This window comes from Petromyzon marinus, chromosome 79, assembly GCF_048934315.1.
Source record: "Petromyzon marinus isolate PM22_M1 ecotype Great Lakes invasive population chromosome 79, UKy_Petmar_22M1.pri1.0, whole genome shotgun sequence".
In the NCBI taxonomy this organism is placed as follows: Eukaryota; Metazoa; Chordata; class Hyperoartia; order Petromyzontiformes; family Petromyzontidae; genus Petromyzon; species Petromyzon marinus.
Window position 1 is genome coordinate 3,193,552 of NC_133745.1, and position 16,422 is coordinate 3,209,973.

Genomic DNA, 16,422 nt, shown 5'->3' on the forward strand with positions numbered 1-16,422 from the left:
ATGTTAACGGCATTGCCACAATAATCTGGTCACAATTAGTGCTATTGAGAATCACCCACCTCTGCTCGTTGTAGAGAATGTATGCCTGATCTTCTCCTCGCTGCAGGAAGGGAAACGTGTCCAGCAATGCCATCAAACCCACATGGATCCCCTTCAGCAGCGCCAAGGTTATGCAGCAGCAGCTGAGCTTCACGCTGAGGCTCATGACCGGTCAGTGGTGATGTTAGGACTTTGCCTATTCTGCACATGGCTGCTACAAAGGATGGCAGTTTAGATTATAAACCCTTCAAGATGTTTGCTTTGTATTAAAGAATAGGTCCGATATATGACCGAGGTCCCTAAAACTTTGAGGTTTAAGAATAGGTTTCTCTTTTCTGCCAACAAAACAGGTGTTAAGATGTTAAAACGCCAAACTGAAACGTTTTGCAAGGAATCTTGTCTGCATTTAAACACAATGCTTGTGGTCAGAATTCAAATAATAAATGCATTGCCTTTAAAACTGGTCCACACCAGACGGCTTTCTTTTGAGCCTAGAGACTCCGGTGCAAACCAGAGCTTTTTTCGAGCAATCGGTTTATAAGTTAATGCATATATTATAAGAGTATTCTATTTCCATTATGACCACATTTTGTGGTTAATGCAGCCATCATTCCTCGTTAAAGGTTTCAGTTTGGTGTTTTGACATCTTAACACCTGTTGCCAAAAAAAGGTAAACCTATTCTCATTTTGGTACTGACAGAAGATCCCATGATTTATCTGGGATTCTTCCACATGCAGTGGCGTGAGCAAGCACTTTCCTAGCTGCGCTTTGAGTCTGCACTCGGCCTTGGTAATTGTGTTTTGATAGTGTCTAATTGTTTGTTTTTATTTAGACGACTGGAGTGTGGCGCGACCTTCCACCGTATACCAGCTGGGCCAGACTCTGAATGTCGAGGCGAGCGTGCAGACGGTGAACCACGTTCCACTCAGGATCTTCGTGGTCAGCTGCTTTGCAACCCCGGTTCCAGACAGGAACTCTCCCCTCAGCTACCAAATAATTTCTAACTCTGGGTGAGATTTCTCTCTCTCTCCTAATCCTGTCTGAATGTTTATGCTCCTTGTCGTAAAGGTGGCATTCCACTGCTTGAGCATACAACAGAGCCTGACCTTGGAATGTTGCTGAATCTTGCTGATGGTTAAGCCTGCCCAGGTATATGGTGAATGCTTTTTGTCATGTGGTGTCGGTCAATACACTACTGATCAGAGATGTTGTATTGTGCGTCATTGACTGCTTTGGTTTGTGGGTGGGAGGAGCCCCTGAAGCGGTGGGGCTCGGTGCAGCATTATACAGTGGAAGAGGAGTATGACATCTCCTAGCCCTGGCTTTCTGCTAGCCTGCCCTATGTAAAGCCACGTGTCATACGTCTACGGTGTCTGTGCAGGTGTCTGGTGGATGGCAAAGTCTCGTATGATGCTCACCTTACTTCTGGGTTCCTGCTCCGGCAAAGTGACAACGTCCTTCGCTTCTTCATAGATTCCTTCCGCTTCCTTGCGACGTTGACCAACAATGGCGATCAGGTGATCCACCGTCATGCAGGCTTCTACAGAAACCACCTTTCAACCACGTGGTAGGCAGTGTGGTTGAGTGAGAAACTCTCTTCCTCTTCTCGGTCCAGGTTTTTGTCTTCTGCCAGCTGAAGGTTGCAGATGTTGCAACATCTCCAACAGCTGTCAATAAAGCTTGCACCTACAGCCCCTCGGCTGCATACAGGTTGGTCTGCTTCCTTGCATTGCCCAGAAATGTTTTTTTTTTTAGCGTCTCCCATCCAATAGCTCAATCCATGCCTTGCATGTGGACTACCATATTGCATGCATGTGTGCTTAACTAGGATCCCCTAGACCTGACTTGGGTTTCTAGCTGCAACTGGTATCATAATTCCTGTGTAGTCCCGCGGGTCTGCTCTTGTTTAGATGTATTCAGGTGGTTATTGGTCATAGCCTGCACTTGTCTTGAGTTTAGCAACAAGTGCAGAAGCCTGCATGCGGTGTCCGTAATTCGTTTGAGCTCCTTTTTAAAAATCTCGGAGCCTGGTAGCCAGAGTTCAAATCTCACTCGTGGCTAATATCAGGAGCATCAACTGAGATCTGCCTTCGTAGATTTTTTTCTCATGCTAATCACTTGGGCTGGCCACAGGCTGCCCCTTGATGCTACAAATACTTGCAATCCTTTTCCTTGAAGGCTCTGACTTTACAGGTCGGGTGCTGTCCATACAGTTTAACAAAACTACGCCCAGAGTTGGATTCCTGGCCACTGCTCCCATCGAGTGGTATTGTCGCCATCAGTCTGGTCGAGCGTGGTGCTGGCCAAATGGTACACCACTGTACGTTGCTTGCCCTAAACAGGTGCTCGATTGGCACTTTCCTCAAATGTGAACGGATACGCGTGAGCATTGCCTGTGCCACTACAGACGCCGTTTGTGTGCAATGCAGGTGGGTCTCTGCTGATGGCTTGGACTCGGTGTGCAGCTGCTGCGAGTCCACGTGCCCCAGTGGAAGAAGGCGCAGGGATGCGGCAGCAGTGACTGGTGAGTACAGCCGTCATCATCGGCCATTTTTAGTCTTGTACAGGAGACCCTTGAATATCAAGGGAGTGTAGTTCTTGGAAAGTGTCATTTAAAGCCAAACTGACTTTCACTATGTAAACCTTACCTAGATAATGGTGTTAGGTATGTGGCAATTAAAAATGGAGGCATCACCATTGAAATAAGTACTATAATGTGCCAAGTAAACTAAATTGACATTGTAAAAAACATTCCCATACAATAAATGGCAGGTAAATACTGTCCTTGCAATTGTATGCGCGGATGAAGTAGTAGTACAATGCTAAAAACTCTCCAACCAGAATTCAATTTCTGCTTCTCCCTCCCCCCGCCCCAACACCAGGTAATACTGCTCCGAACTGGTCTTGGGCCTCCCCAAGGTCTATTTAAGCCTTGTTAAATGAATACTTGGTGCAATGTGTAAAATGTCGCCCCAAGTGAAACCAACATGGCCAAGTCCAATTCTGTCTAACGGCACTTGCCCCAACAATGTAATAGGCAAGATGCTTACACGGCAAAGGTTGAAGTGTCACTGCCTGCCTCGCATCTGTCGTCCGCTCTGCATTTCTATTGGCTGATGATGCAGGAAATGTGGGAAAAAATATACCCATGGAAGGCTGACGCAAGCCCCCGTAATGGCTAAATTGGTATACAAAGCAATTGTGCATGATTGCTCAAACTATATAAAGCTACGGCATTTACGGGTCGCCTGTACTGCAAATTGCGTGGCATATGATTTGTGGGGATTTCCCTAGTAGGATGACTTTATTTTTGCAAAACGATGATGCTTTATGAAAGGACATTAATGTAATTTTCTTGCGTCTGAATTTGATAGCTTGCATACAAAGGCTTTAACATTAAGCTTTGCTGCGTAGGATTCTTTGCAAACTGCAAGTATTCTTAGTTTTTTCGGTAAAGTCACGTTGAAGAGAAACAACAAAATAACAATATATATATTATTTTGTTGTTTCTCTTCAACGTGACTTTACCGAAAAAACTAAGAATATGAATTACTGCAGTCACGAAATCTATATTTTGAAAAGAGGAGGGGGGGAGAATTTTTTTATAATGTATGCTGTCTGAAAGCCACTAAGCGTGAACAATCAATTAAGAACTGAAATGGTTTATCAAATCTTTCCAATGATTGCTAAGATAGAATCCATCTTCTCGGTTGAAATTGTCTCTGCTTGTATATGTGGATAGCCTCATGAACGAATCTCTCATGGAAGCCAGATGGCTTACAAAGAACCTCTGTCTTGGAAAAGTCAATGGCATGTGAGCCTACTGAATTAGAACAATGATCTGCTACGGCCGAGGTGTTGGTCCTACCGTGTTTAAGGTCTGCTTTGTGTTCATGAATGCGGTCCGAGACATGGCGTTTGGTTTCTCCAATGTAACTACTACCACAGAGGCAACTTGGTTTGTAGACACCAAGGTATTGTATGTCCGGAATCGCATCTTTTACAGACGGAACCAGATCACGGATTTTATGTAATGTGTTGAAAAGGACCTGGATCTTGTGTTTATTCAAGATTTTGGAGATCTTTTTTTGTGATCCCAGCAATGTAGGGTAAAGTGGTGGTTTTGAAAGGCTCCTCAAGAGGGTTCTTCTTCATGGTTTGAGTGATAGCTTTGCGGATTGTATAGTCGGAGTAACCATTGGCCCTAAGAGCTTGGTGTACGTGCTTGAGTTCACTGCTTATGTGTTCCTGGTCGGATATGCATTGGGCTCTATGATACAGAGTCTTGATGAAAGAATTATTCTGTGATGGATGGTGGTGGGAATCCGGTTTCAGATAAGCATCCGTATGGGTAGCTTTCCTGTAGACAGAGTGGCTCATTGAACCATCAGGTCTCTTTTTAATTAGGACATCCAAAAAAGGTATATTGCCATCTATTTCGACTTCCATGGTAAATCTGATGGCTGGGTGTATGGAATTGATGTGGTCGAAGAATTGGTCTAGAGCAGGCCGGCCATGTGGCCAGATGACAAGTGTCATCCACGTACCTCTTCCATAAGGTTGGGCGCAGAGTTGCAGTCTGGATGGCGTCAGTCTCAAATTTCTCCATGAAAATGTTAGCTATAACTGGAGAAAGGGGGGAGCCCATTGGGGTGCCCACAGTTTGTTTGTAGAAAGTTCCATTCCAAGTGAAGTATGTATTGGTTAAACAGTGTCTCACCAGGGGGGGTACCTCAGTGTTTAGTCCTTGATGAACCAAGTCTTCAATGATTGCAATGGTGTCAGGTACAGGAACCTTGGTGAATAAGGAAACTACATCAAAACTGACAAGCAGGTCGTCTGGGGACAGGGAAATACCCTTGATTGTCGATACCAGGTGAGTAGAATTTTGTACCGCAGAGGTGGTCTTTCCAGTGAAAGGACGCAAAAAGATGACCGTTTGAGTTATGGTAGAAACGTCGTGAGAATTTTTTATTGTTGTATATATATTTTATTATTTTGTTTCTCTTCAACGTGATTTTACCGAAAAAACTAAGAATATAAATTACTGCAGTCACGAAAGCTTTAAATCAAAATCTTCGTCCCGTTATGCGCGTCTTGCCAACTGAGTTGGCGGCTTCCGAGGTTGTGGCGTTCTTTCTACCGAAAATGCCTCGGTTCGGCATGTCACACACGGCGCCCTCGCCTGCTGTTTGTCAGTCTCTCAACCGCTCGGTGGTTGAGTCGCCACGATGCTCATGCTGTCATCGGTGCCCGTGCTGGCAGGGATGATGGGGGTCTGCCTCGGGCTGCGTCAATGTGCGTGATGATGACGTCGGCACTCGCAGCTCATCCAATGGCTGCAAAGCTTCACCCCCCCCCCCCCTCCTTGGCACCAGACCCTGTTGATCCTTGTAGACGCGACCTTTGCTGGAGTTTGCTCGGGTTTGCGAGTCCGCACGCGCGTGGTTAATCATTAGCTGCTGCGTTGCTGGTCCTAAGAAGTAGCAGCTGGCTAGCGCGACTACCCTTCCTTCAGGAGGGTTCCTGCCGCTGTCGGCTGCTATTCACAGGTCCTCGCTGAATTTGCGGACTTCTAAACATGTATTTGCACGCCATCTTAGCTTCTCGCAACTCTTTGAACTTGGTGCAATACAACTGGTGGCAGTCCTCAACTCAACATCACGACGAAAGTAAAATAAGACTTTCAGCGATACTCTGTCAGAGCCGCACTTGGCAACACGTCGCCCCTCTTCTGCGAGACTCCACATCAATGGTTGATTTCGCGGACCATACACGGGAGCTTGCCGTTGCAAGACTGATTTTCTTATTTGGCTTAATTATATCCGAATTTCTCCCACCTCGGCTCGTCTTCTCATGGACTGGAATTCCTTTGATTTTTCGGCCAGCCTTTCTGACCGTTTGTTCGGTGTGCCTTCGAATTTATTTTTCAAGTAATTTCCTAAATCGCATCAAGGCCTGGCACCTCTTTCCCCCCTTCCTCCAGCCATCTGTGGAAACGTATGCTTTAAATTGCCCCAAAGTAATTCTAGTTTCACAACTTTCAGCAGCAATTAGTCTGGGGGGGGGGGGGGGGGCATGTGACTGACCATTTGTGCCCCAGTGCTACAAGCCGATTAAAGCATGAGAAAAAGAAATGGGCAAAATCACTGGTAATATGGACTACAAAAAACCAAGCTCTAAAGCCTGGGCATTCGCCACATGACCAATGTGGTTCTCTTACTCAGGACCGTCGTATGCGGTTGAAGATGTGATGCTGGGCCCCATCGTGATTGCCAAGCCCTTCTCAGATAATGCTGAGCCAAGCAGCCCTGCAAAACAGCAGCAGCCACGGGTTTCTGCATCCAAAGGTAAAGCTACCAGATTTTTTCATGGCACTTTTCTAGTCTCAGGGTAAAAGCGATTAGTTTTCATACTTTGATTCTGGCATGAAGGTGATGTATCTGCTCACCCAGAGATCTAAATGCTCTGATGCATGGATTGTCTTTGTACTGTTCGCCTTTTGCGGTTTTCTGGTTTGACTCGGACTAGGCCATGAAGGTTGTCTCTGTAGACCAATTCGTTTCGAAGATGATACCTTTATGTAAAAAGACTGTTCACCAAAAGTACGTGTGGTTAATCCAGACTTAATTCCTTGTAAAAGGTATCTATTTGGTGTAAATATATGACCACCTGTTTTATTGCCAGAAAGGATAAAACCTTTTTTACATACCAGCTGATTCAATTAAGGCTATACCAGGACGTCCATGAGGCAATGACTCTCTGGTTGACCTCTTGGATTAGCAGTCTGTAATACTTAATCTCTATACGGAACTTTATGCAATTTGGGGAGGAAGCAATTTTGTTTTTCGAGGTACAAAACACGGATATTACAGCAGTGCCTAACAGATATTGCCATGATCCTCCTTAAATGTCCTTTGGACGTCAGCTGTAAACATATTTAAGATAGCAAGCTGTTTTTTAAATGAGCTAAGATGTGTGACCATGCTGAACTCAACCCATCCACCAGTGTTAAATGGCCAACCCTTGGTGAGTGACATATTTGAACGGCACGCCTTTCACACCTTGACAAATACTTGGACAGGTCAAATTCCCCCACAACCTCCGGCATGTGGAAACCCTAGCTTAACAGCTCCGCAGTTAGCCACCAGCCCTTTCTCTCAATTGGTGTTTTACAGGTGCTGCTCCCATCCTTGGTCTGGGAGTGGCTGCGCTGGTGATGGCTGTCGCGGCAAGCGCCACGGTGGCTTTGTTTGTTTCGAAGAGGCGTCACGCGACTCCTTCAAAGGGATTAGAAACGAGCTTCTAATCTTCAGTTGCTTTGCTTAACATATGATAATAAAACTCTGGTGCATTACTGCTTCTGGTCTTGTGGGGTCTTTGCTTGGTGTTGCGAGCACTTCGTGTAACTACGCCATACCGCAGTTCATGAGGGTGAGTATGGAAACGATTAGGTGGTCTCCAATTCATGCGTGCCAGGACTAGTGGGATGTACCTAAGTATGGACAATTTTTTTTTAAACCTTCCCAATTGTCCTAACTGGCAGTCATTCTTTGCCATGTACAATGGAGCAGTTGACCAATTTCACGTAAGAAATGCATTCTTATGCCACTTTACTCTGCTATAAAATGGCGCCTGAAGTTTACAACGGTTGCAGTAATTGGGCATTGTTGGTACATTACAAAGACGGGCAATGTGTAAGGTACAACAACCGTGCAAAAAAATAGGAGGGGGGCATGGGGGTAGATGGGCATTTCAAATGGAGGGTGTGAGGGGAAATGTAGCGAACCGAATGTGGGAGACTGAGGGCGGAGAAGGAAGAGTGGAAGGGGGGTGGGCAAATGAGGCCCCTAAAATCAAAGCATGTAGCTGATGGGCATATTATACTATCCGTACACCATTCCGTTTGTGCTCCTGATTTACCACTGAGGGGCTAGACCCCTCTTCGGTCCCTGGCTCCCCCAATCCGGCCAGCTCGTATCGGGCTCTGTATAAGAGGGGACCACCTGGCCTAGAACCTCTCCTTTTCCTTACGCTTAGAACTCAAATGTTCAAGGACTGCATGTGCTGTTTCTTTCTTCGCACTTTCTGTTTATAGGTGGCGTAGCCACTTCGAAAGGGTTTAGCCACAGGTCAATCCATTACATTTTTGGTCCGCGTTTTGGGCAACTGAGAAAATTGGAGCCGTTTTCTGGCGTTGCTTGGCACAAAGGGCAGCAGTTTGGGTCGATTCCATTTTGGTGATCGGCTAGCGCATGGAGCAGTAACCTGAACATAGTCGAGCCAGTTTTGTGCGAGTTGCCCGGGTCAGGGATTTTTCGTGGTCTCCTATGGGTGGGGGGCCAACCCCCTCACACAAAATTGGGGGCTTGTAGGTGTTTAGGCAGTGCATGGTGGCAGCGGTGTGCAAGTGGTTCAAATTTGATTTGGTGGTGGAGCGTTTAAAATAGATTGCACTTTGGCAGAGCTGAAAGAATGCAAGGCGTTTCGTTTTCCTAGCAGGTTGCAAGGATGCGTTGTAGAGTGGTATGAATCCAGATATTGATCGGTGAGAAGCTTGCAGTGCTTTTGAATCAGAACTTTGGTTTCTTGGTGGAGATTAATGGCCGCCATGATGTGGCATCCTGTGGCTAGGTGAAGTGCCTGGGGTTTTGGGCGGTTTGTAGCTTTTGGTAACCTGCAGAGGAGAGGTTTTGGACACCAACTGGAACTGGCAAAATTGATGATGGGACGTCCAATGGCTGTGTAGGTTAGGAGTAACGTTTCATTTTGTTGACCCCAAGATGTGCTGGCTATAGCTCGTAAGATGTCATTTCGTTTGGTAACTTTTGCATGGACGTTTCTGCCGTGTTGAGCAAAGCTGAACATGGTGTCAAAGGTTACACCTAGAATTTTGGGAGGTTTCGATAGTGGGAGGTGTTGGTTTATAATGACGTTGGGATGTAAGTTGGCTTGATGAGGATCAGGTGTGAAAAGGGTGACTTGATTTGGATGTTGAAATTTGAAGCGATTAATTGGCTAGGAAAGTGCCGAGCCGTTTTGCTAGGAGTTGATGGATTTTGATTTAAATCTTTCGTGACCGGAGGGATTCATATTCTTGGTTCTTTCGGTAAAGTCACGTAGAAGGGAAACAATAAAATAGTGACATTGGTTTCTCCAAGACAGGTTCTTTCCAAGCCATCTGGCTACCATGAGAGATTATTTCATGAGGCTATCCACATATACAAACACAGACGATTTCAACCGAGAATATGGATTCTGGCGTAGCAATCATTGGAAGGATTTGATACACCATTTCGGGTCTTAATTGATTGATCACGCTTAAGGTGGCTTTCAGACCACGTCCATTAGCTTTCGTCTCCCCCCCCCCCCCCCTCTTTTCCGAACATATATGGATATATGGACTCGTCCATCTGAACAAATTGTCAAATCGCTATCCGTTGTGCTAACGTAAAAAAACCGCCACTTTTTCTAAATTTTCTTTTGGTTTTCACACTTGATTGCTTGTGTTGCAGTCGAAACGTCGTGAGAATTGTATTGGTTTATTTTTTTTTATTGTTTCCCTTCTACGTGACTTTGCCGAAAGTACCAAGAATAGGAGTTGATGGAGTTTACCGTTTTGGGTATATTTTGATTACAAGTGTAAACTGTGTCGTCGGAATATCTGACTACTTGTACTCCTTTTGGAGGAGTTCGTGGATCGTGGAGGTAGGTGTTGAACAGCGTTAGGGATATTATGGAACCTTGTGGTACTCCTGCATGGATGTTTCGTGACGATAATTAAATATCACGCAAGAGTGTGTGATTGGTGGCCCCTTAGGTAATTGGCAAGCCAGCAAGCAAGGCCTAATGGTAGCAGAGAACCCTAGATGATGTTGATGAGCGTGAGGTGGTTAACGGTGTCGAAAGCCTTTGGAAGGTCAAAGGAAGCGACGATAGTGCAGAATGGTGGCTTTTTCTCATTGAAACCGTTTGCAATTTGAGTGGTGAGGTTGAGAAGAGCTGTTGTTGAGTGTGCAGGGAGAAAGCCATGTTGATGAGATGGAGGCAAGTTGGTGGTGATGACTGGAAGGATGAGGGCCTCTAAAATCTTGATTGATGGGCAAAGTAGGGAAATCGGCCTGTAGGATGTTGCTTGATTTTGGTCTTTGCCGGGTTTTGGAAGTGGGATGATTGTCGATTATTTCTAGATGGCCTGGAATGAGGTTGCACTGGAGTGAGGCGTTAATGGTAGAGGCGAGAAACCTTATGCCAAGGTGTTTGAGGTGGGGCATAGGTATGCCATCGGGGCCAAATGTGGAATAATATTTGGCTTTTTTGATAGCTCGTTTCACCTCTTCAAATTTAAATTGTAGGGGGGGGGGGGCGTCGTTTAGAGGTATTTCCTTGATTTGACGGATTTTTGACGGGCTGATTTGTTTTTTTTTTAATGATGGAACTCTAATTTGGTTCTTTTCATTGAGTACCCCATAGACATAGAGAGAGCCGTTCAAGATATCGGCAATAAGGTTGCCACGTGCATCTGAAAGGGAAGAGTGCCAAAGTTTGTTGTGGGCGTTGAAATCCCCAATAACAATTGAGTCGTTGTTTGGTAAAAGTCGATTTATATTGAACTGATAGTTGCGAGGACAGGAACTGGTCGGTGGGATGTAGATATTGATTATAGTGAGTGGGCCAGATGGGATTTGATACGGATGATTAGGACTCCTGTGGTGATATCAGAAGGAGGCATTGGGATTTCAATTTCTTCAAATTGAATGCAGTTATGGATGAGGAAAGCTAGACCGCCACCAGCTGTTGGTCAGTCTCGACCGAGGAAAGTGAAATTTTGAAATTTGGGCGGGCAAGAAGTGGATTTTAATTTTGTTTCTTGGATGGAGGTTTATATTAATGGAATTTTGTTGTAGGAAGATGCTGATTTCAAGAGATTTGTTGTTGATGCCGTTAATGTTTAGTTGATGGATTTTTAGGTCGTTTTTGTTGTGGACGTTTTGTTGTGGTTCAGGTGGTGGTGCTAGTGTGGTTGTGCAAGGTGGAGTTGTTGAAGTGGATGATATACAATATTTGCAGAACAAGCCGGAATTTGAACTGGGGATGCGGGCTAAAGTAGTGCAGCGTTTGTGGTACGAAGCTTTACAACCGTTGCATTGGATAGAATTTGCATTGACGTACTTGCCGCAGCCGCCACAAGGGAAAAACGGGGCCTGGATTAAATTCGACGTCCTCAGCAATAATGAGAAGCCAGCTCGAGAATGCTGGGAGGCCTGGGCTGGCTGGCGATAAAATAGGAAAGTGCGAGGGGTGATGTTTCTATTTGCAAGTCTATCCACTTCGAACAAGCGGCAACACTGGAGAGACTGCAGAATCATAAATGCATGAACGGGGGGGGGGAGGGGGGGGCGTGAGCCTTCCAGTTGCTCAATGTAGTCTTTCGTGCTATGATGTGAAAGTCTGGAGCAGGGAATGTTGAGGTCTCGTTACCGTGCCACGTTTAGACCCCCCAAAGTGTCTCCTATGGACGAGGAGATGTTTGTGCCACATAGATCATTAAAAAAAAGCTTGTGATCTCATGGTGGATTTTTGCAAAATCTATGCAGAGCCAGAAGGCCTGAGGATATGTTTCTTCCGTGACCAGGGCACCTTGGACAGCCTGGTGAGTCCTCCCTGAATTATTTTTTCCCTCATTCGTCAAGTATGCTCGTGTGAATTTAAACTAAATGAGTCTTTAAGTGACAGAGCTCTTGGACCAACTCTTGCGGCTCGCCAGATCTGTCCATATCTCTGCGGTATAATCTCATAGGGCACAAATGTCCCACAGTTTCTTGGACCCAAACCTAATGACAGAAACCCCTCCTCCATTGAGATAATGTCTCGAAATGTCTATATTTAACCCTTTAGTGCTTAACAGTGAATGATTGGATAAACTAAAGCCCCCCTCTTCTTATCAATGGATTTATTTATGGCTTCTCTAATCTGAAGGTCTCTGAAATTGAGTGCGGATATTAGAGCGTCTGCAAGCTTTTAAAAGACCACCCTCCCGTTTGCATGAAAGAGGTCATAAACCCTTTCCAGCCCAGAGTCCCAACTACAATAGAATATCCGGTGGCTTAACGGAGAAGGGTGCGCCCGATTTTCACGTAGTTATTTAACAAATCCAATTGGCAAATTTGTGTATGGCATGTTTATTGGTGTGTGGATTTTTTGTGTTAAAAAAAAACTGATATTAACATCAGTAAACATGCAAGCAGACAAAAATAAATATCCGACTGCAAACAATTACTGTATTTACTTTATCATACCACTGCAATCTCGAAGACTGAATAGGGTAATATACGTACTATGCTCTTGTTTCAATCGCATTTTACGATTGCTGGACTCCAGTAAATACACGCACTCTCTCCGGATCGCACTGCATATATACATATATATTTCCTGTTTGTATTGCTTCAGTTATTAGTAATGAAAAATGTATATACGTGCAGTGTTTTAAATTGTTTAGGTTGTATGTATGTCGTGTATAAAGTACTGTATGATAATATTTGACACTGAAATCAAGCGTAGCTACTTTTTTGTCAAGCAATTGGTGCCGATCGCCAGACTGGTAGAGCCTTTGGAGACGTTTTCTGGTGATTTCTCAATTGCATGCCGGTTTCGCCAGAAAGGCCCAGGACCGGCAGATAATCACGCGCCAGATAATCGATGAACAAGTGCAGTCCATAGTATGACTTAGCCCCCAATTTCAGTGTCCTGTTTTCCCATAGCGTCGATCCTGTGTGTAGCGGAGTTTGGAGGAGGGTTTTTGCCATCTTTACAGCTCGCGAGTGATGAGACCGTCCACAGTGACTGTATACCTAGTGGTCTATTACGTGTAGCCAGGGTGAACCCCTGCAGAGGAACACGCTTAACCAATTATTTCTCCCAACTCTCGGCATTCCCCTGCTTTGGGAAGTTACATTTGGGAATGCAGTGGTTTCCATGCCGAGCTCCAAACCCAGCCACCAGAGGTATATTCCTGGCAATGGCTAACCTTGGTGGTGAGCAACCTTTTTGAATACACCCTGTTGCACCCGTTTACGAAATAGAAGGCAAGGAAAATGCCCCCCATGACCTACACGATACGTGGAAGCCGTAGTTTAATGGATTCAGTCACTCGCTCCCTTTCTCTTCACATCTCCTGTGGTTATGTGGTAAGTGCTGTTCCAGTCCTTGTTCTGGGAGTGGCTGCACTGGTGATGGCTGTCGCAGTAAGTGCCACGGTGGCTTTGTTTGTTTCGAAGAGGCGTTGCACAACTTCTTCAAGGGAATTGGAAACGAACTTCTGATCTGCACATTTGCATTGCTAAACTTGTAATAAAACTCTGGTGCCTTACCTATGCTCTTATTCTGTCACTTTTTGCTTGTTGCGTTTTCGTTGTGTAACTGCACCATAGCCTGGGCAGTTAGCACGATTGTATTAACCGGTCCTAGCCGTCCCCTAGATCTACTTAGCCTCAAGTGCTGTGTAAACTTCGTCAATGGGGAGACAAAGGCGGCCGGGCGTGGTGCTGACCACCCATCCCTGCGTGTGACGATTCGGGAATCGAACCCAGGCCCCTTCTTGCTGTGAGGCCACACGAGATGTTACCACTGCCCTCCACCACCCTGCTCCTCTACGTAGACAACGCTCACAATATATGCATATACTCACACGCACACACACGTGCACTTATCCAAAAATACACACGCATACATAAACCTATCCACGTCCACATACATGGGTATGTGTACACACACCTATCGATGTGTAGAAGACTTTACAAAGAAAGTGCTAGAAAGCACACGTTAAGATAATTGGGAACAGGTGGCCGGAAGGCACTGTACTCATTCAGTAAAGAATATACGTGTTGCAGTCGAGTGGAGGGGTCATTGTCCGATAGGGGCGGGGCTGAGCAAGTATATGAGGAGGAGCGATGCCTGCCGACGGGGCACTTGTTCAGGGACTAATCGACGGCCAAGGTGGACGACATTGGGGCCGGCTGTTCGAGAACAACTAAATTGAACCGTCGGGACTGACTGTTCGAGAAACAACTGAAAGAAAATCATTGGGACTGACTGTTCATTAAACAATTTGGTGGAAACCATCGGGGCTGAAGATAGTCATAGTAATTACGAGTGTGGCGGTTATTACACTCGGCACTAAATACGTTTCAATAGAAATAAAGGTTCTACTTTTAAAAAAAAAATGGTGGCAGTGGTGAGATTCAGTCTAGCGTATCCCCAATAAAGATCCGGAGGGGAGCTCCCATAGAGGAAGAGGTGTCATCCCTAAGTGCCCCGGGTCCCCGAGAACTGGAACCCATCAGGAACCGGAACCCGCTGATAGCTAAATTCCCGAAAGAGGTGGAGGCCCCGCCACGGACTAGGGAACAAGTATCGCCAAGACAAAAAGACTAGCAACACATAGTTAAGAGACTGGACCGCCATAACTCCGCCTTTGATTGGTTTCTGACGGCGATCTTTGAGGAGAGAGAGGGGAAAGGAGTAGATACTGTGCAACTTGAGCAGCCGCCGATCCCCGCAGTTCTAGGAGCCGAGGTCGACAAGCCAGAACAACACCAAATTCCTATACTCATTGTTTTTTTCGGTAAAGTCACATATGTAGAAATCAAATAAAAAAATGTAACTAAATAAAATTAAATTTAAAAAAATCACTACGTTTCGAATGCAACACAAGCGATCATCATCAGGTGGACATGGGGTAAAACACACAGCGAGGGAACAAATAGGGTGGACATCACGCACATAGCACATAGAGAACGGTAAACTGCACGGAGGTAAATACAAGATGAGAGACGAGACCTCAACAAACCTTACAAACAAAATGTTACGCAAAACTAATAGGCCAACAACACGGTTAGACATTAACCTGGTTGACCACGTATTTCAAAAGACTGCTAAATTTCGTCTTCCATCGCCACGCAGCGGACAGAGACACAGGAGCCACAGCCGCTGCCGTCACTTGATACGCAGTGAGCTAGAGCCCCAGGGATGCAGCCACCGCTCCCCCTCGCAGCACATCAGGCGGGAGCCGACCGACCTTTCTGGCCGCTGCTACAAGCTGCATCGCGGACCTTGACCACCTCGCCTATGCAGGAGCTACGCCCAACAGCAATCCCGGATGAAGATGTGCCGCCAGAGATACCACCTCGGACCTTCACTGAACCAACTTGAGCCCTGGCGGAGCACACATGAAAGCTGGGTTCCATGAAGGCATTTTTTTGGTGACCGTGTGTTGGTGTTAAATAAATGTGTTGCCTCCAAGAGGACGTATGCGACTCAGTTGAACTCACTACACATATATGTGCAGAATGCAGGTGTAAGAGTACTTGCTCATACCCGTAAGCGTCATTATATTACACCCATCTTACGGCCCCTCCACTGACTACCTATTCAGTCCAGAATACATTTTAAGATTGCACTTACTGTTTTTAAATATCTATCTTTCACATCGCATTTCAGTTTATTCCCCACGTTGTGTTCTCCACTCTGCTTCACTATGTTTGCTGTCCACCCCACAGCTTAAACAAATAAATTGCTGGACAAGCATTCAAATGTGCAGCCCCGACAGTCCAGAAACATTCATCGGCTCCACATCTGACAAATCAATTCAATCAACTTAGAAAAAGCTGAACTAAAGTCCTATGTTCTTGGTTCTTTCGGTAAAGTCACGTAGAACCAATAATATGAATTCCTGCAATCACGGAAGCTTTAAATAAAAAAGTCCTATTTGTCATGGCATATGCTGGGGTATAAGAATTTGCATGATCCAAATGACTTGTAACATTTTGGCCTCTCGACCATCTCTACAATGAAGGTTATCCAAAATCGGGGGATTGTGGTGTGGGGTATGGAGACTGATTAGATTTACTAAATTAACTTCATCTGCAAAAAAAAAACACACTTGCATATTTTTTTCTATCATTATTTATGTATTTGTTTGTTCACCTGGTACATGTGTAGTGAGTTCTCGGAGACGACTTGTAGAGGCAACGCGTTTATTCAATAAACGCTTAACAGCAACAGTCTCAGCCCTTTTAATGTATTACCTGGGGAGGTACAGCCTCCGGACTAGCGCGTATTAACACCGGGCTACCGCTCTCAGGTCCTCCGGCTATGAGTCACCTAGGGGAGGCTATTTTGACCCGACCCAGCCAAGGTACAGGTCCCGACCACTGGCCCACTTGGACCCGGCCCTTACAAGGACATCGGGCCGGGGGTTCCCAGGGTCTCACCACTGGCCCACAGAGTACCGGCCCTTACATAGACAGCGGGGCTAGGGGTCCCAGGGTCCCGGCTAGCTGCTCTTCTGGCTTTTGTCTTGGACTGGCCCAGGACTCGTTGAG

General features: G+C 45.7%; 1 protein-coding gene across 1 annotated transcript; it reads left to right on the top strand.

Annotated features, from left to right (window-relative positions):
- Positions 1-76: 76 nt before the first annotated feature.
- On the top strand, positions 77-7,397 carry LOC142907436 (zona pellucida sperm-binding protein 3-like). Its single transcript, XM_076056929.1, has 7 exons — positions 77-210; positions 873-1,050; positions 1,422-1,557; positions 1,656-1,750; positions 2,470-2,564; positions 6,268-6,390; positions 7,219-7,397. The coding sequence occupies exons 1-7, from the start codon at positions 171-173 to the stop codon at positions 7,347-7,349; spliced, it is 798 nt and encodes a 265-aa protein (XP_075913044.1). The 5' UTR covers positions 77-170; the 3' UTR covers positions 7,350-7,397.
- The last annotated feature ends 9,025 nt before the right edge of the window (positions 7,398-16,422 follow it).